Source organism: Silurus aristotelis, assembly GCF_946808225.1.
Source record: "Silurus aristotelis genome assembly, chromosome: 1".
Classification (NCBI taxonomy): Eukaryota; Metazoa; Chordata; class Actinopteri; order Siluriformes; family Siluridae; genus Silurus; species Silurus aristotelis.
Genome location: NC_139574.1, coordinates 1666163 through 1680208, shown reverse-complemented (window position 1 = coordinate 1680208; position 14046 = coordinate 1666163). Strand labels below are relative to the sequence as shown.

Genomic DNA, 14046 nt, shown 5'->3' with positions numbered 1-14046 from the left:
TTCGGCCAAAGAGTCGATTCCTTAAACCGACTCTTTTGAACAAACCCCTGGAGTCGACTCGATTTTCCGGGGAGCCGTTTGCTGATTTCAGATCGAGCGGATCACTAATTCGATTCTGAAATAACCCTATTGGCGCGATATTAACAGTATTAAAGCTATTAACGACCCTACACATGTCAATATGAAATAAAAATAATAACGCGCTACCTGGGAACTGAAAGAGTCGGTTGTTGCTGGTGAGCTGAACTTCACAGCGACAGAGCACAGTACGGTGTCTCAAACAGGACAAATTAAACGCGTTTCGTATTTTGACTCAGCCCCCAGAGATTGAGTATACACTGTACTATTATAAAAGTTACAGTTCTCAAAGTATTTTTATATTTAATATTTATTTTTAATACTTTGCTGGTTTGCCTGTTGATTTTCTTGTCTTATATTAATTACATTGTAGAAACATAGGAAAAGGGCAGAATGGTGGGATTTATGTGTATTTATTCAGCTGTGTTTTACAGAAAGTAATAGATCTGGATGTGTTTCATGTCCTCCAAGTTTCTCAGTTCTAAGATTTGACACTGTATTATGAAACCTCCGGTCCAGGAGGAAGTTCTTCTATCACATGATCCTGGGTCAGCATGGACTGAGGGGATGTACACTCACTGAGGGTAAATGGGGTAAACTGGTCACAGTGATGGGGCATGAGGACATCTGCACAGGGTTCTGCTGGGCCTGGACAAACACCACAAACCTGAGTTCATAGTAGTGAACAGAGGTGGCAAAAGTTCACACATCCTTCTCTCAGTAGAAGTGCAGATAGTGATGTTTTAAAAGACTCTGGTAAGGGTGAAGTTCTGACTGCATATTTTTACTCGAGTAAAGTAAAGAAGTTTTGGCTCTCACAAGTAAAAAGTAGCATTATTACTACCTGTTTTAGTGTTACACAGGTAACTAAACATCACTTCATATTAATATTAGGACTGTCAATCAATTAAAATATTTAAATTCTTAATCATTTATTCATTCATTCATTCATTCTCTCCCGCTTATCCGTAATTCGGGTCGCGGGGGCAGCAGTCTAAGCAGGCCCCCGCCTTCAACTGCTGCCCAATCTTCACAGCACTGTCCCTTACGGTCCCTCCTGCAGGTGGTGAGCCCACGGGAAGGCGGCCCCACGTCACTCCGACGTCACGGACCTTGATATTTCCCTCGTAAGGGACCCCCGGAGCACAGAGGGTTAAGGGCCTTGCTCAAGGGCCCAAGAGCGGCAGATTGGCGATACCGGGGCTTGAACCCCAGACCTTCCGATCGGCAACCTAGCGCCTTAACCGCTGGAGCCACCACTCCCCCCTTAATCATTTAATTATGAGTTAATTTACGATTAATCTCAACTTAAAATGTATTAATGTATTAAAATAATTATGGCGTTTTAAATTACATAAATCATCAGGACACCAAACGGAACCTTGGCTATGTTTCCACACGGATGGTAAATGAAGTGATACCATAGAAACAGTACCTCTTCTATCTTCCATACGGATTACAGAATCAGAGAATATTTATATTCGATGTGAACGTGGTTTATTGAAAAGTAGACTCTGTTTATATATTTATGTCTGTGAGGCAATTATTCACTGAGATTCAGGTTGTCTGTGAAGAGAGATGACAGAGACCGCAGAGAGCACTCACTGTTTCTTTTCTTTATTTTTTTTTTAAAACTGCGTTTTGTTGGTATTATGAGTGTGTACAAATAAAAGTAGACCCTTTACATAGTCGAATGGTGTATTGCTTTTATCTGTACGATCATAAAAGGCAGAGTAATTTATAGTTGTTTTTGTCAGAGGGATTATTGTGTAAATCATGACAGATTTTAGTGATGATTTGAGACTTGGTGCATGAGTAAAACAAAGGTTTTCTGATTTAAAAAATTTTTTCGGTGGGTTTTTAATTATTTATTTTTTATATGAGTAAAGCAAAAACGTCGTGAATAAACGTTTGTTATGCTGAAGCTTTTAATTTTGCCTCTTTTTATATTTATTTATTTATATTTATACGTTGCATTAACACGTTATTAACACGTTTAATTGGACAGCCCTAATTAATATATTGATAGAAAACTAATTAACAGTGTTGTTCTCTAATGAATGTATCCAGGCTGAAGATCCACCATGTAGAACACAAGCAGAGAAAAGATGATGATGATCAGGAATGTGTCTGTTCTCAGTCATGTTCTCATCACTGACTCCCTCTGTCTCATCCACGTTAACCCCAGACTTCTTACTGCTCACTGTGAGCTTCAGAAACTAGTCCACGTCTGTGTGTGTGTGAGAAAGACAGGAAATAATACACCAGTGGATTTAAAAAGCGGCACAGTGAGAAGAAACATGTTGATGTGCTGAAAACGGTGCAGTGAGAAGAAAAAATATTGATGATGTCACCAAATAGATTCAAACTAAAGTAATGAGTCTGGTGTGAAAATGTAAGAAGTAGAAAGTTCAGATATTTGTGTAAAAATGTAGTGAGTGAAAGTAAAAATATGTCACAAAATAAATAATGAAATAAAATACTGATACCAGAAAAATCTACTTATAGTAACAAAGTATTTGTACTTCATTACTTCCCTCGTCTGGTAGTGGAGAAAGACAACAGCATCTCAGAGAGTTTCCTGAGATGCTGTGACATCAGGATCTTCTTCTTTTGGCTTCCCAAATACCTGCATGTCTTCCTTCACCACATCCATAAACCTCCTCCTTGTAGTGCTGGATTTTATTGAGTATTAATGAATATCAAATAATTGTATGAATCTGATTTTACTTTTTGCAAAATTCCACATTCCCAGATGCAAATATTCAACAGATGCAACAAAACTTTTCATTGATATAATTCTCTATCTTTAATAACTTGTAACTTTATTTAGAATTATTTTTTACCATAACATGTTTTATTTTACAATTTACAGTACATAATATAACATATTTATAATCCCTAATGTTGCAGAATATTTGCTGTAAAACTCCTGAAATTGGTAATAATGGTTACTACTACTGACTGTAAGTGTAAAAATATCAGCAATATCCGGCTATTAGCTTCATCTACAAATAATACTCATCCTTCTTCACCACATTACCTCGTTCCAATACGATGGCAAAAGAGTCATAAGTAAGTACACCCTTGCTGTATTATATTTGATCAGTAAAGCACGATATAAATAAAACTTCTTTTCAAGCATGATTGGGTTTGATCATTGTAGAACATTACCTTGTATTTGGTTCCATCAATATATTCCAGAAATGACACACAGACTGTTGGTTTGTGTAACGAGACTGCACATTCATGATCATCGGATGCTTGGAGAAAGAAACCGCAAAAAGATTTAACATTAAAGACGATGAAAAGACCTGTGGTGAATGCGGCCCATAATGGAGGAGGAACCGAGGAGGAACTGAGTACTCTTCAAGTACCTCATACAGTCCTGCTTCATAACATCTCAACTATCACCTTCACAGACACACAGTTTGGTGTAACTGTATATGACCTCATACACATACATTTATTACATTCACACATTCAAACCAACTTCATTTTTAAAGGTGGTCCTTTGTTTACAAACACTTCATTGATCATTTAGGAGATTTATAGATTAGACATTAACTACACAAGAATGAAGTAACAGTAACTTTGACTTGAGTAGAATATTTTATTACTCTTTCCACCTCTGTTAGTTTCCATCTGTTTTCACTGCTGCTACACATTTGATTTCACTTAATATAGAACTTATAAAGGTCTGCAATATTCACAAGAACAGACGCGTCAGTATTTCTGTGGGATTTTAGCGCTATCAATAATTTTGCTGAGTGTGTTATTGTTCTGGTACGTTAAAGACTGTAGTAACTGGTAACTACTAAAGTGTTTGATCTGACACAGATTCATCGTTTCCAATACATTGAAACTGATTTTCACACTTAATGGCCATTTTCTCAAATCAGTCAAATTCTTACATTTAATCAATCAATTAGAATAATAAGACAATTTTGGCTGTTACCAAACTAATAAAATCACTATTTTAGAATATTATATTATAATATAAATATAATTTTAATTTTATCATCTACTTTAATATATTTGTTTTATTAATTTTTTGCACTGTTTGTGTGATATTAATTAACTATATGAAATGATATACATGTACACATTTTCTGCCTCCTTTTTTGGGATCAGTTTAATACATGCTAATCAGTGGTGGATGAAGTACACAAAGCACCACTCTGTAAAATACGACTCCAATAAAAGTGAAAATGCTTCCTTTAAACATTCACTTGAGTAAAAGTACAAAAGTATTTGCCTTTAAATGTACTTAAATATCCAAAGTACTATGATGTATTATAACTATAATGTTCTTATTATCATTTTTATCACAAGATTCTTTAATAAAACGTGTAAACGAGGTCACGTGAGTTGTGGTGAGTTTGAGTCTGGAGTTTCTTTATCATTTATTCCTCTGTAAATGTTCTGCTTGATGTTGAACTGATGCTGAACTGGATGTTGGTGATCAGTAGATTCACCGAGCGCCGATCAGAACACGTGTAAAACAGAGCGTGCGCTCGATCCTGATTGGTGACTCGCTTAGGTTTTTATCCTCTTTGATAAAAAGAGACGACTAATTTCACTACATGTGGTTGAGTAAAAAGTGAGAGATGTGAGTTTGAAATGTAGTAAAAATCTCCTCAGATGAAAACACTTCAGTAACGTACAGATACACAGAAAAACTACTTCATTACAGTAACTAACGTGACGCGCAGTACTTCCTTACTGTACACTACTATAATAGACTACAAGACGCAGTGAAAGAGCAGACTCTACACACACACACACACACACACACACACACACACACACACACACACGTGTCTAATCTACTAGACTTCATCACGTGGTGTGTGTGTGTGTGTGTGTTTTGTTTGGGTTTTGAGATTTACTCGATAATGTCGAATCACACAAAGTTGAAATAACAATTGCGATATTATCGCTGACATGATATATATCGTGCCTCCCTAATCATTCATATGTGTGTAATTTACATTGTCTTATTTTTTAATTTTACTTTAACTTTTTCTTTAATTCTGTACTGTGCGCAACTGCGACCAAACAATTTCCTCTACGGAATCAATAAAGGATTCTGATTCTGATTCTGAATCTGATTCAATACCAGAGCATATCATTGGACGGAACGGTCACGTGACTCTCTTTCAGGCGAGCACTGGCATGAAGATGACGCGCCGTCAGTGGCCCGGAGTGCAGAAGTGACGTCACTTCCTCTTTCCAGTGGGCGCTAGAGGAAGAGACGGCGTTGTTGTGGAAGCGGCCATTTTTATTTGTGTTATTCCTGTTCGATATAAAACCACAGGGTGTATTATATATAAATATATATATATATATATATATATATTGGTGCTTTATCCGAGCGCAGGGTACAGGTTCTGTTCTTTATGTAGTGAAGGAGTCGAGCAGGCAGCAAGATGTCGGCCCAGGCGCAGATGAGAGCGCTGCTGGACCAGCTCATGGGAACAGCCAGGGACGGTGAGTACCTCGCATCAGCGTTAGCATCTCTGAGAGGCTGGGACACAGGCGAAACCCCTCCGTGCTTTTATACACATATCAGTTTATATGTAAATGAATTAGAGTGTTGAACAGAGGGTTCAGTCACCGCGACTTTCCTCTCGAAATGCCGCCATTTAACGTTCACATCCACCTTTAGGGCCTACAGTTAGGCCTTCACCGCGGATAAACACTATTCCCACAGCGCTACACGCTCCATTACCCCAGAACCGCCACCTAATACATACCATATAGATAGTCCTGTATTATAAACGCTTATAATCTGACATTAACCTTACAGCTGTACAGGCCGTATCACAGAGGCTGTAATCTCGTTTTCTCTCGGACCAGACCTTCGAGTTCTCGCGATATCTGATCGTGTATCATTCGTTTCTTTCCCGCCTGGTCTTTTCTGAGGTAAATATTTGTACATGATTATTATTTTACAATAAAAACCTTACGAAGTGAGATCATTCGGACTGTAGAAATATACTAGTGTGGAAAAAGCTAAAAAAAAAAAAAGAATAATCCTGTCAGGAGTTAGTCTCTGTGGTCAGGGGAGACTATGCTAAGCTAACGGAGAACAAAGGTCTCAACGGATAAAATCATTCATATAAACTCAATACAGAATTATTAATAACAATAAAATTCAATTTGCGGTAAAATGATTTGTTGTTTAATATTTTATTCTAATGTGTGAGTTATTTGTAGTTATATTGTAATAATAATTAATAAAATAAAGTGAACACTGATGTGATGTGTATTTAACATCAGCTGTATGTGCACACTGCGGCCAAAAGTATTGGGACACAAATGCTTTTTAACCATCTCGTTCCACATTCAGTCCTGTTTCCACTAGTCCACTAGATCGTGTGGACTTTCCTGAGGTGACCCAGGGGAGATCTATAGCAGGAGATCTTCCATGTTTTCAACCCAATTGTTTCTCTCCAACTTTGTCTTAACATCTGGAGAAGAACCACATACGGCTGGAAAAGTCTGGTGTCCCAATACATTTGGCATCACAGCGTGTATAAACGTATATCAGTGGAAGTCATCTTTAAATAAGGCACGTGCGTAGACTTTATGAACTTAGGACGTATGAATAACTCTCCCGCTCCAGACGTTATAAATGTGCTGTCTGGCACGATGACATCACGACTCCTCTCCATGCTTTAGTCTGGGAGTATGTCAGTGAGAGAGAGAGAGAGAGAGAGAGAGAGAGAGAGCTCTGTGTTAGACCATAGAACAGTTCCTGTGAAAGTGTGGAAACCCAGAGCTTCTAATAGCTTCTGACAGACAGAGTATTTAAAGCACAAATGCACTGGAATGTGACTGTGAATGAGTAAAAGTTCTGTGTCTACCAGAAGATCTTGTGTAAGATGGAGAACAGGAGAGATGTGATCAGACTCCCTCACCCCCACACTCACACATGGACATGCAGGGAAGGTTCTGGAAAGTGAAAGGAATCATGACGTCAAATGGCTCCTATTCCACACAGTTCCACCTGCACCACGGCTCATTGGAACCGAATTGACCATCCGAGTTCTGTACGTGTGATTTAGAGAGCAAGCAGTCGTCTGGAGTGATCTCTATTATAGATCACACCTCAATCCTACTGAACTGCTCCGAAATGAACGAGAAAACTCCTAATGAAGAACATCCTCGAGGCACAGCTAAATATTTCAGCTGAATGTTTGGAGAACTGAAGTGTCCAGGTGCTGAGTGTGTGAAGCTGTTCTTCATGCTGATGGAGGATTTTACACTGAAAATAAAGTGGAACATCTGAACATCTATAGATTAGTTTGGTCATATTGTTATTTGATCTAAGTTGTTGCATGGAGGAAAAGGAACATGTTTCTCTTAAACACCATAAAATCTTTGGTGTTTCCACACTTTTCACAGGAGCTGCACTTGACCTGATGATGATCCTCTGATGATTGATCTAGAGCCGAAGGGAAATCGTTACGATGGTTAAATGGCATTTCAGAGGAAATCGTGCTGATGATTGGCCGTGTCCAACGGGAGTGAGTTGTGAAATTGTGAAGTGTGAGTTAAGATGAGGGGCTCCACTGTAAGTGTGTGTGTGTGTGTGTGCGCGCTCGCGTGTGTGTGTGTGTGTGTGTGTGTGTGTGTGTATCTGTGTATCCTGTTTCCTGCAGACTGAACAATTGTGGCCCCTTTATTCTATTCATTAAGGTTCAGTGTATCTTTGCCAGCCTACATCAATCTGCACGGGAGTTGCAGAAAAGCCTCATGTTCATCGAGCCGTGAGTCACACATGATTTTTAACGCTGTTATGATGCAGTTATAATCACACAGCAATGGTAGATGATGATAATTTTTTATATACTTTGTTCTGTCAGCATCCAAAAGTAGAGATACAAATTTAAGAAGGATAAAAAGAAGCAGGCGGGCTTTTTTTTAAAACGAGTCGTGCCGCTGCCGTTTTTCCCCTTTATGGCGCTTCTGACTTACCTGATAGGCTGACTGACAAGGGCTACATTAAAAAAAGAAAGGCGATCCTGCGCTGAGCCTCTGCACTCTGACTCTTCTATATGATTCCCAACTTCCTCATTCACAGGTTTGGTCAAGAAAAGCTTTTTATTCTTGTATAACGAGCGGCTGGAGCTCCAGGCGGGTACAGTATGGGGGAGAGGGAGGAAGAGCGAGAAAGCTCACAGTGTGTATAAAACTAACACTTTACTCTCAGTTCATGATCTTTTATTTTATTTTCTTCTTGTTTCTCCCCCAGTGGACGCTGAAGATTTGATACAAATAAACCACATATGCAATAGAGGTTGACTGATTCAGCAGTTTTGCCAATTATTTGCTGGTGTGAAAATCCATCCAGTTTTTCCAGGTTGCAACTGGTTGCATCTTGTGTACAGTACGAGAGCGGCCTCTAGAGGCGAATTGCTGCCCTTACCTGCTGTTTGATTGGACACATCAGACTGTGCACTGCACCTCATTCACCTCAAACTAATTAAAGTGAAAATTAACTCCATTTAAAGATGTTTTTGTAAATTGTGAACTTAATACTTAAGGTTGAACAGAATGAGGTTCATTGTGTGTTGATGCACATGGAACTGTTAGTGAGTGAAAAGTGTCTAACAGATCATTAATGCACAAAGTTTAAAGCACGTGGTAGTGTAAATAGCAGTAGTGTGCATCACAAATACTCATTACATTAATCTTACAAATAGAATCTTACTGTAAAGCATCATCATTTCACATAAATCCAAACAGTCCTGCTTTAAATGCTCACATCTTTAAATTCCTTCACAAAGGCCACAGCATTGAAATGATGATTGTTGATCCTTTAATATATTTAATCGCACAGTTGTCATGATTTAACTCGTGACTAATCTCAACTTAATCACACATTTTCATCTGTACCTTAAATAGATACTTGTTAATACTCTCAACATGTGCCTGGACAAATACTGATGATTTATACAAAAGTATGTTTATTAGTGAAACCAAACTCGAGCATGGAGACAAAGTATTGTAAATGTTTTAAAATGATTATGGGCTTTTAAGTCACGTAAATCATCAGGACACCAGGGCGGTTTTAATTGCCCTATTTGTGCCTCATGGTGGATTTGGGTGCTGATTTGAGACTTCGTGCATCAGTTAAACAAATGTGATTTAAAAAATAACTTCAGGGAGTTTTTTAATTTACTTATTTTTGTAAAAATGGTAAAACAGAAATGCTCACTGCCTCACATTAATAAAAGTGGTGGTGTTATAATGAAGGAATAATGCGTTATTAACATGTTTAATTCACAGCCCTGTTTTTTATTTTTGTAATGTAGTTAAGTACCATTTTAAAATGGAGGTTTTTTTTTAATCCAGTATCCTTTTTAGAATTATTGTTTGATTAATCGGTTATCGGCAAGTACGATCCAACATGGCTATCGGTATTGGTCGACCTCTACTATTTAACACGCACAACATATTTTATGGGGCTTCTTGAGATAAAAACAATTCTTAATTACTGTAATTTTTTATTAATATAAGTAGGTAATGTATTAATAGTTTCGATACTTAATGAAGGCCTTTAAATGAGATTGGTACATTCCAGCTGAAGTGTGTGTGTGAGTGTGTGTGAGTGAGTGTGTGGTTTCTCTAAAATATTGCTGATCAGAAAGTCCTCGCACTTCTTTAACTTAACGATGTTGTGTGTGTTAAATATTGCAGTTTCCACAGTCCAGAGGGGAATTTTTTAATTTTATTATATATAAATTTACATGTACAGTACACACCCACTGGCCCCAGTTGTACACACCACCGTGTGTGTGTGTGTGTGTGTGTGTGTGTGTGTGTGTGTGTGTGTGTGTGTGTGTGGGAGTGAGTGAAATCCAGATGCACTCGATATTAAAACAGAAGATTTATTCTAAAATATTGAATAAACTGGTAAAAAATCACAATCGTCCCCTCTGCTATGAGGCCCCGGCCTGTTTTTTTCCACCGTGCCATGTTTAGCACTGTGTAATAAGGGGTGTGAGAGAGTGTGAGAGAGTGTGAGAGAGTGTGAGAGAGTGTGAGAGAGTGTGTGAGAGTGTGTGAGAGTGTGTGAGAGTGTGTGAGAGTGTGTGAGAGTGTGTGAGAGTGTGTGAGAGTGTGTGAGAGTGTGTGAGAGTGTGTGAGAGTGTGTGAGAGTGTGTGAGAGTGTGTGAGAGTGTGTGAGAGTGTGTGAGAGTGTGTGAGAGTGTGTGAGAGTGTGTGAGAGTGTGTGAGAGTGTGTGAGAGTGTGTGAGAGTGTGTGAGAGTGTGTGAGAGTGTGTGAGAGTGTGTGAGAGTGTGTGAGAGTGTGTGAGAGTGTGTGAGAGTGTGAGAGAGTGTGAGGCATGCTGAGGTGTGTGTGTGTAGGTTTCTCGCTCATCACGTGTGCATGTTGCTATTGCAGGAGATGAGTCTCGACAGCGGGTGAAGTTCACGGATGAGCGAGTGTGTAAGTCTCACCTGCTGAACTGCTGTCCACATGACATCCTGTCTGGCACGGTGAGCATAAGTATTGGCACGGTAATAGATTTCCCTGGATAGAGGTAAGGCCCGGGTGGGTTCTGATCAGTTTCTCTCTCTCTCCTCTCTCTCTCTCTCTCTCTGCAGCGCATGGACCTGGGCGAGTGCTCCAAGATCCATGACCTGGCTCTAAGGGCTGACTATGAGATTGCGTCTAAAGAGCGAGACCTGTTCTTCGAGCTGGACGTGAGTGCTGTGTGCAGTGTGTACAACCCATATTAGTGAAGTAGCCACTCTGATGTGTGTGTTCTGGCTCTGCGTTCAGGCCGTGGATCATCTGGAGTCCTTCATCGCTGACTGTGACCGGAGAACCGAGCTGGCGAAGAAACGTCTGGCTGAGACTCAGGAGGAGATCAGCGCAGAGGTCGCCGCCAAGGTCAGAGACGTTACCTTTGTTATAAAGCCTCTTTATTCACCGTTACACTCTCCTTCCTGTCGTGAAACTGTAAGTGTGTGTGGCAGGCAGAGAAGGTGCACGAGCTGAACGAAGAGATCGGGAAGCTCTTGGCCAAGGCAGAGCAGCTCGGTGCTGAGGGGAACGTGGATGAAGCTCAGAAGGTCCTTCAGGAAGTGGAGAAAGTGCGCACTAAGAAGAAAGATGCTGAGGTGTGCGCACCCACACACACGCGGACACAGTGAATTTATATACCTGATTGTAATGGAAGGTGTGTGTGTGTGTGTGTCTAGGAGGAGTACAGGAACTCCATGCCTGCCTCCAGTTTCCAGCAGCAGAAGCTCAGAGTTTGTGAGGTGTGCTCTGCCTATCTGGGTCTCCATGACAACGACCGTCGCCTTGCCGACCACTTCGGTGGAAAACTGCACCTGGGCTTCATTCAGATCAGAGAAAAGCTGGAGCAGCTGAAGGTGTGTGGAGTTGTGTGACCTGTACACACGCACACCTGGGGTTGTTACAGAGCTCTGTGTAACGTGTGTGTGTGTGTGTGTGTAGAAAACAGTCCTGGATAAGCAGGAGCGGCGAAACCAGGAGCGACTGAAGAGGAGAGAGGAGAGAGAGCGTGAGGAGAGGATGATGAGGAAGAGGTAAGGAACATCTGTGTGTGTGTGTGTGTGTGTGTGTGTGTGTGTGTGTGTGTGTGTGTGATTAAATTTGTAGGTTGGTTGTTTTTGTTTTTTTTCCCCACAATTTTTGTATTGTATATTGCAGGACCAGATCACGCAGCCGTGAGCGCAAGAGGTCTCTCTTTCACTCACACACACACACACACACACACACACACACACACAGTCCTGTGTACAATGAAAAGATAACTTGTTATTCACGTGTGTGTAGTTCTCGTGATGGCGAGCGTGAGAGAGAGCGAGAGAGGAGACGGCGAAGATCTCGCTCTTCTTCCCGGGAGAGACGCAGAACAAGATCTCGATCCAGAGACCGAGAGAGACGCAGGAGACACCGGTCACGCTCCAGATCTCCCTCGCACTCTCGCAGGGAGCCCTCGCACAGGTACACCCTCACGCAGGGAGCACACGCATGGGTTATTTGTTACTGAGAAAGCTTGGATACTGTAATAACTGTTTTATTTTCAGGTCATCCCGGGACCGTCTTAACGGGAGGGCGGAGTCTCGTCGCTCCGAAAACAGAGAGTCTGGAGAGCTCTGAGGACCGTTACCCAGCCTCCCCTCTGGCACAGTTACCGTGGGAACTACTGTGTGTCACTTGGCTATGCGTACATCCTCTCCCCCTGCCCTGACCCTATCCCACTCCTTCCACAGACGAGTGCAGTGTTGCAGCTCTTTATTCCTTCACAGAGCAGCACCACTGTACTCCATGTTCCCTCTGCCCCAGTGCATTATGGTCTCTGTAGTGTTTACTCACTGTCTTGGGTGGGTGTGTGTGTGTGTGTGTGTGTGTGTGTGTGTGGGACAGCCATGTTTCCCCCCCAACCAGCAGATGGAGCTAGATACATGTACACTCCTGTGAGGAGCAGAAGGTTAGAGATGGGTGTGGGTGAAGTGTAGAATGGTGTAGAATTCCTCTTCCTGTTCTTTTATAAAGCGCCTCTGATTCGTCTCGTCCTCTGTTTAACGCATTAATAAACAGATTTTATCAACATCAGCCTGCTCTGTGTGTGTGTGTGTGTGTGTGTGTGTGTGTGTGTGTGTGTGTGTGTGTGTGTGTGTGTGTGTGTGTGTGTGTGTGTGTGTGAGAGAGCGTGCTCTCTACACTGTTAAACATGTTTATGTAATATTTCACTCATGGAATAATCATATTCAATCATTTCTCATATTACAGATATTATATGCTCCCTTTTCTCAACATATTTGGATCAGAATGATTTTGTAGTAATTAAGATCGGATCATTTTACTGACTCGGTTCTTTGAGTCATTAATCAAAATAAACAAATCTTTAGTTCATTGGTCATTTGGTTTATTTAATTACTTTGATCCGTTCATCATCATAGCGTCTATTTGAGTTAGGTGATATCAAGTCGAATGACTACAGAGATTCTGCAACGCTTTGCTCATGCGTGTCTAATAAAAAAAAAAAACAACAAAAAACCCGAACGGATCATTGAGTCGACTTGTTGAAAATGATCCAATCGCTTATAAATGACTCATCACTAATATTTTGTATAGAGACAATGTGACTTCAATCCAACACTGTGACAGTCAGAAAGTCAGATCAGCAGATAAAAGCCACTGGTAATGTGTGTGTATTGTGAGGGAATCAAAAAAGGTTTATTACACCATTATTAATGTTTATTTTTTATCAATAACCAAAATAGAAAGTAAACGAACAACTGCCACACCATTTACCTGCAAAACATCAGTTCTTCGAGCTACACTTAGAAGTTTTTAAAGGAACTCAGCAGGTTGGTTGTTCCAGACATCTTGGAGAACTAGCACAAACCTTGTGGATGTAGGCCCCTCAAATCCTTCTGTGTCTTCATTTAACCCAAGACAGAATTGTCTAATGTGGAGGCCAAAACCATCACTTCCAGGACTCCTTATTCTCTCCGCTGAAGATAGTTCTTAATGACGCTGACTGTATGTGTGGGTTAGGGCATTCATGCTGCAGAATACATTTGGGGTCAATCAGATGCCTGTGTGATGGAGAAGTATCTGCCCTGAGTTTCTCAGCATTGAGGACACCATTAATGCTGACCTCATCTTCAACGCCATCTGCAGAACCCTGCAGAAAACCTTCACCATGCTTCACTCCTATCGCTGTCCAGCACTTCAGCAAACATTATGCCTCCTGTAACAGCAAATCTTTCAGATTTTATTAACATGAACTCTGGTTTCCTCTAGGTCTTTGCTGATGGCACTGCTGAACATCAGCTGATGTTGAAGGGAAGTAAGGATGATGTGTCCTTCATCTTCTACATTAGGCTTCCTTGTTCCTCAACATCAACCAGTTGTTTGTGCGTCTTCAAAATAGCTTGAGGAGCAAATCTTGAAACTCCAGTCTG

The 14046-nt window shown here is 40.7% G+C and overlaps 2 protein-coding genes across 8 annotated transcripts in view; one reads left to right on the top strand and one right to left on the bottom strand.

The window, feature by feature from the left end:
• fam234a (family with sequence similarity 234 member A) overlaps window positions 1–307 on the bottom strand; it is an 8125-nt gene extending 7818 nt beyond the window's left edge. Inside the window, exon 1 of one of the 2 annotated variants that reach the window (XM_083539642.1) lies at window positions 208–307. The gene's annotated coding sequence lies outside the window, so the exon portion shown is untranslated. Of the gene's footprint in view, window positions 1–45; window positions 174–207 lie in introns of those variants that run through there. The other variant, XM_083539641.1, reaches the window with a different exon arrangement.
• Window positions 308–5240: 4933 nt separating this feature from the next.
• Window positions 5241–12688, top strand: luc7l (LUC7-like). Of its 6 annotated transcripts, XM_083548113.1 has the most exons (12): window positions 5302–5571; window positions 7786–9684; window positions 9868–10092; window positions 10400–10593; window positions 10702–10800; window positions 10880–10990; window positions 11077–11220; window positions 11302–11478; window positions 11564–11655; window positions 11780–11809; window positions 11906–12076; window positions 12160–12688. In XM_083548113.1, exons 5-12 carry the CDS (start codon window positions 10705–10707, stop codon window positions 12230–12232), a joined length of 894 nt encoding a protein of 297 aa, XP_083404239.1. In that variant the 5' UTR covers window positions 5302–5571; window positions 7786–9684; window positions 9868–10092; window positions 10400–10593; window positions 10702–10704; the 3' UTR covers window positions 12233–12688. The 6 variants fall into 6 exon arrangements, with proteins under 6 accessions (XP_083404236.1, XP_083404237.1, XP_083404240.1 ...); XM_083548111.1 differs by having other exon boundaries at window positions 5289–5571; window positions 7786–10130; window positions 10432–10593; XM_083548114.1 differs by lacking the exon at window positions 9868–10092 and having other exon boundaries at window positions 5292–5571; window positions 7786–7856; window positions 10499–10593.
• The last annotated feature ends 1358 nt before the right edge of the window (window positions 12689–14046 follow it).

Bases quoted from the DNA above. Each gene is read 5' to 3' on its own strand.
- luc7l (XM_083548110.1), top strand. From the start codon at position 5,511: ATGTCGGCCCAGGCGCAGATGAGAGCGCTGCTGGACCAGCTCATGGGA. The intron at 11,479-11,563 runs GTGTGTGGAGTT...GTGTGTGTGTAG, and splicing joins AAAAGCTGGAGCAGCTGAAG to AAAACAGTCCTGGATAAGCA. The intron at 12,077-12,159 runs GTACACCCTCAC...TTTTATTTTCAG, and splicing joins CGCAGGGAGCCCTCGCACAG to GTCATCCCGGGACCGTCTTA.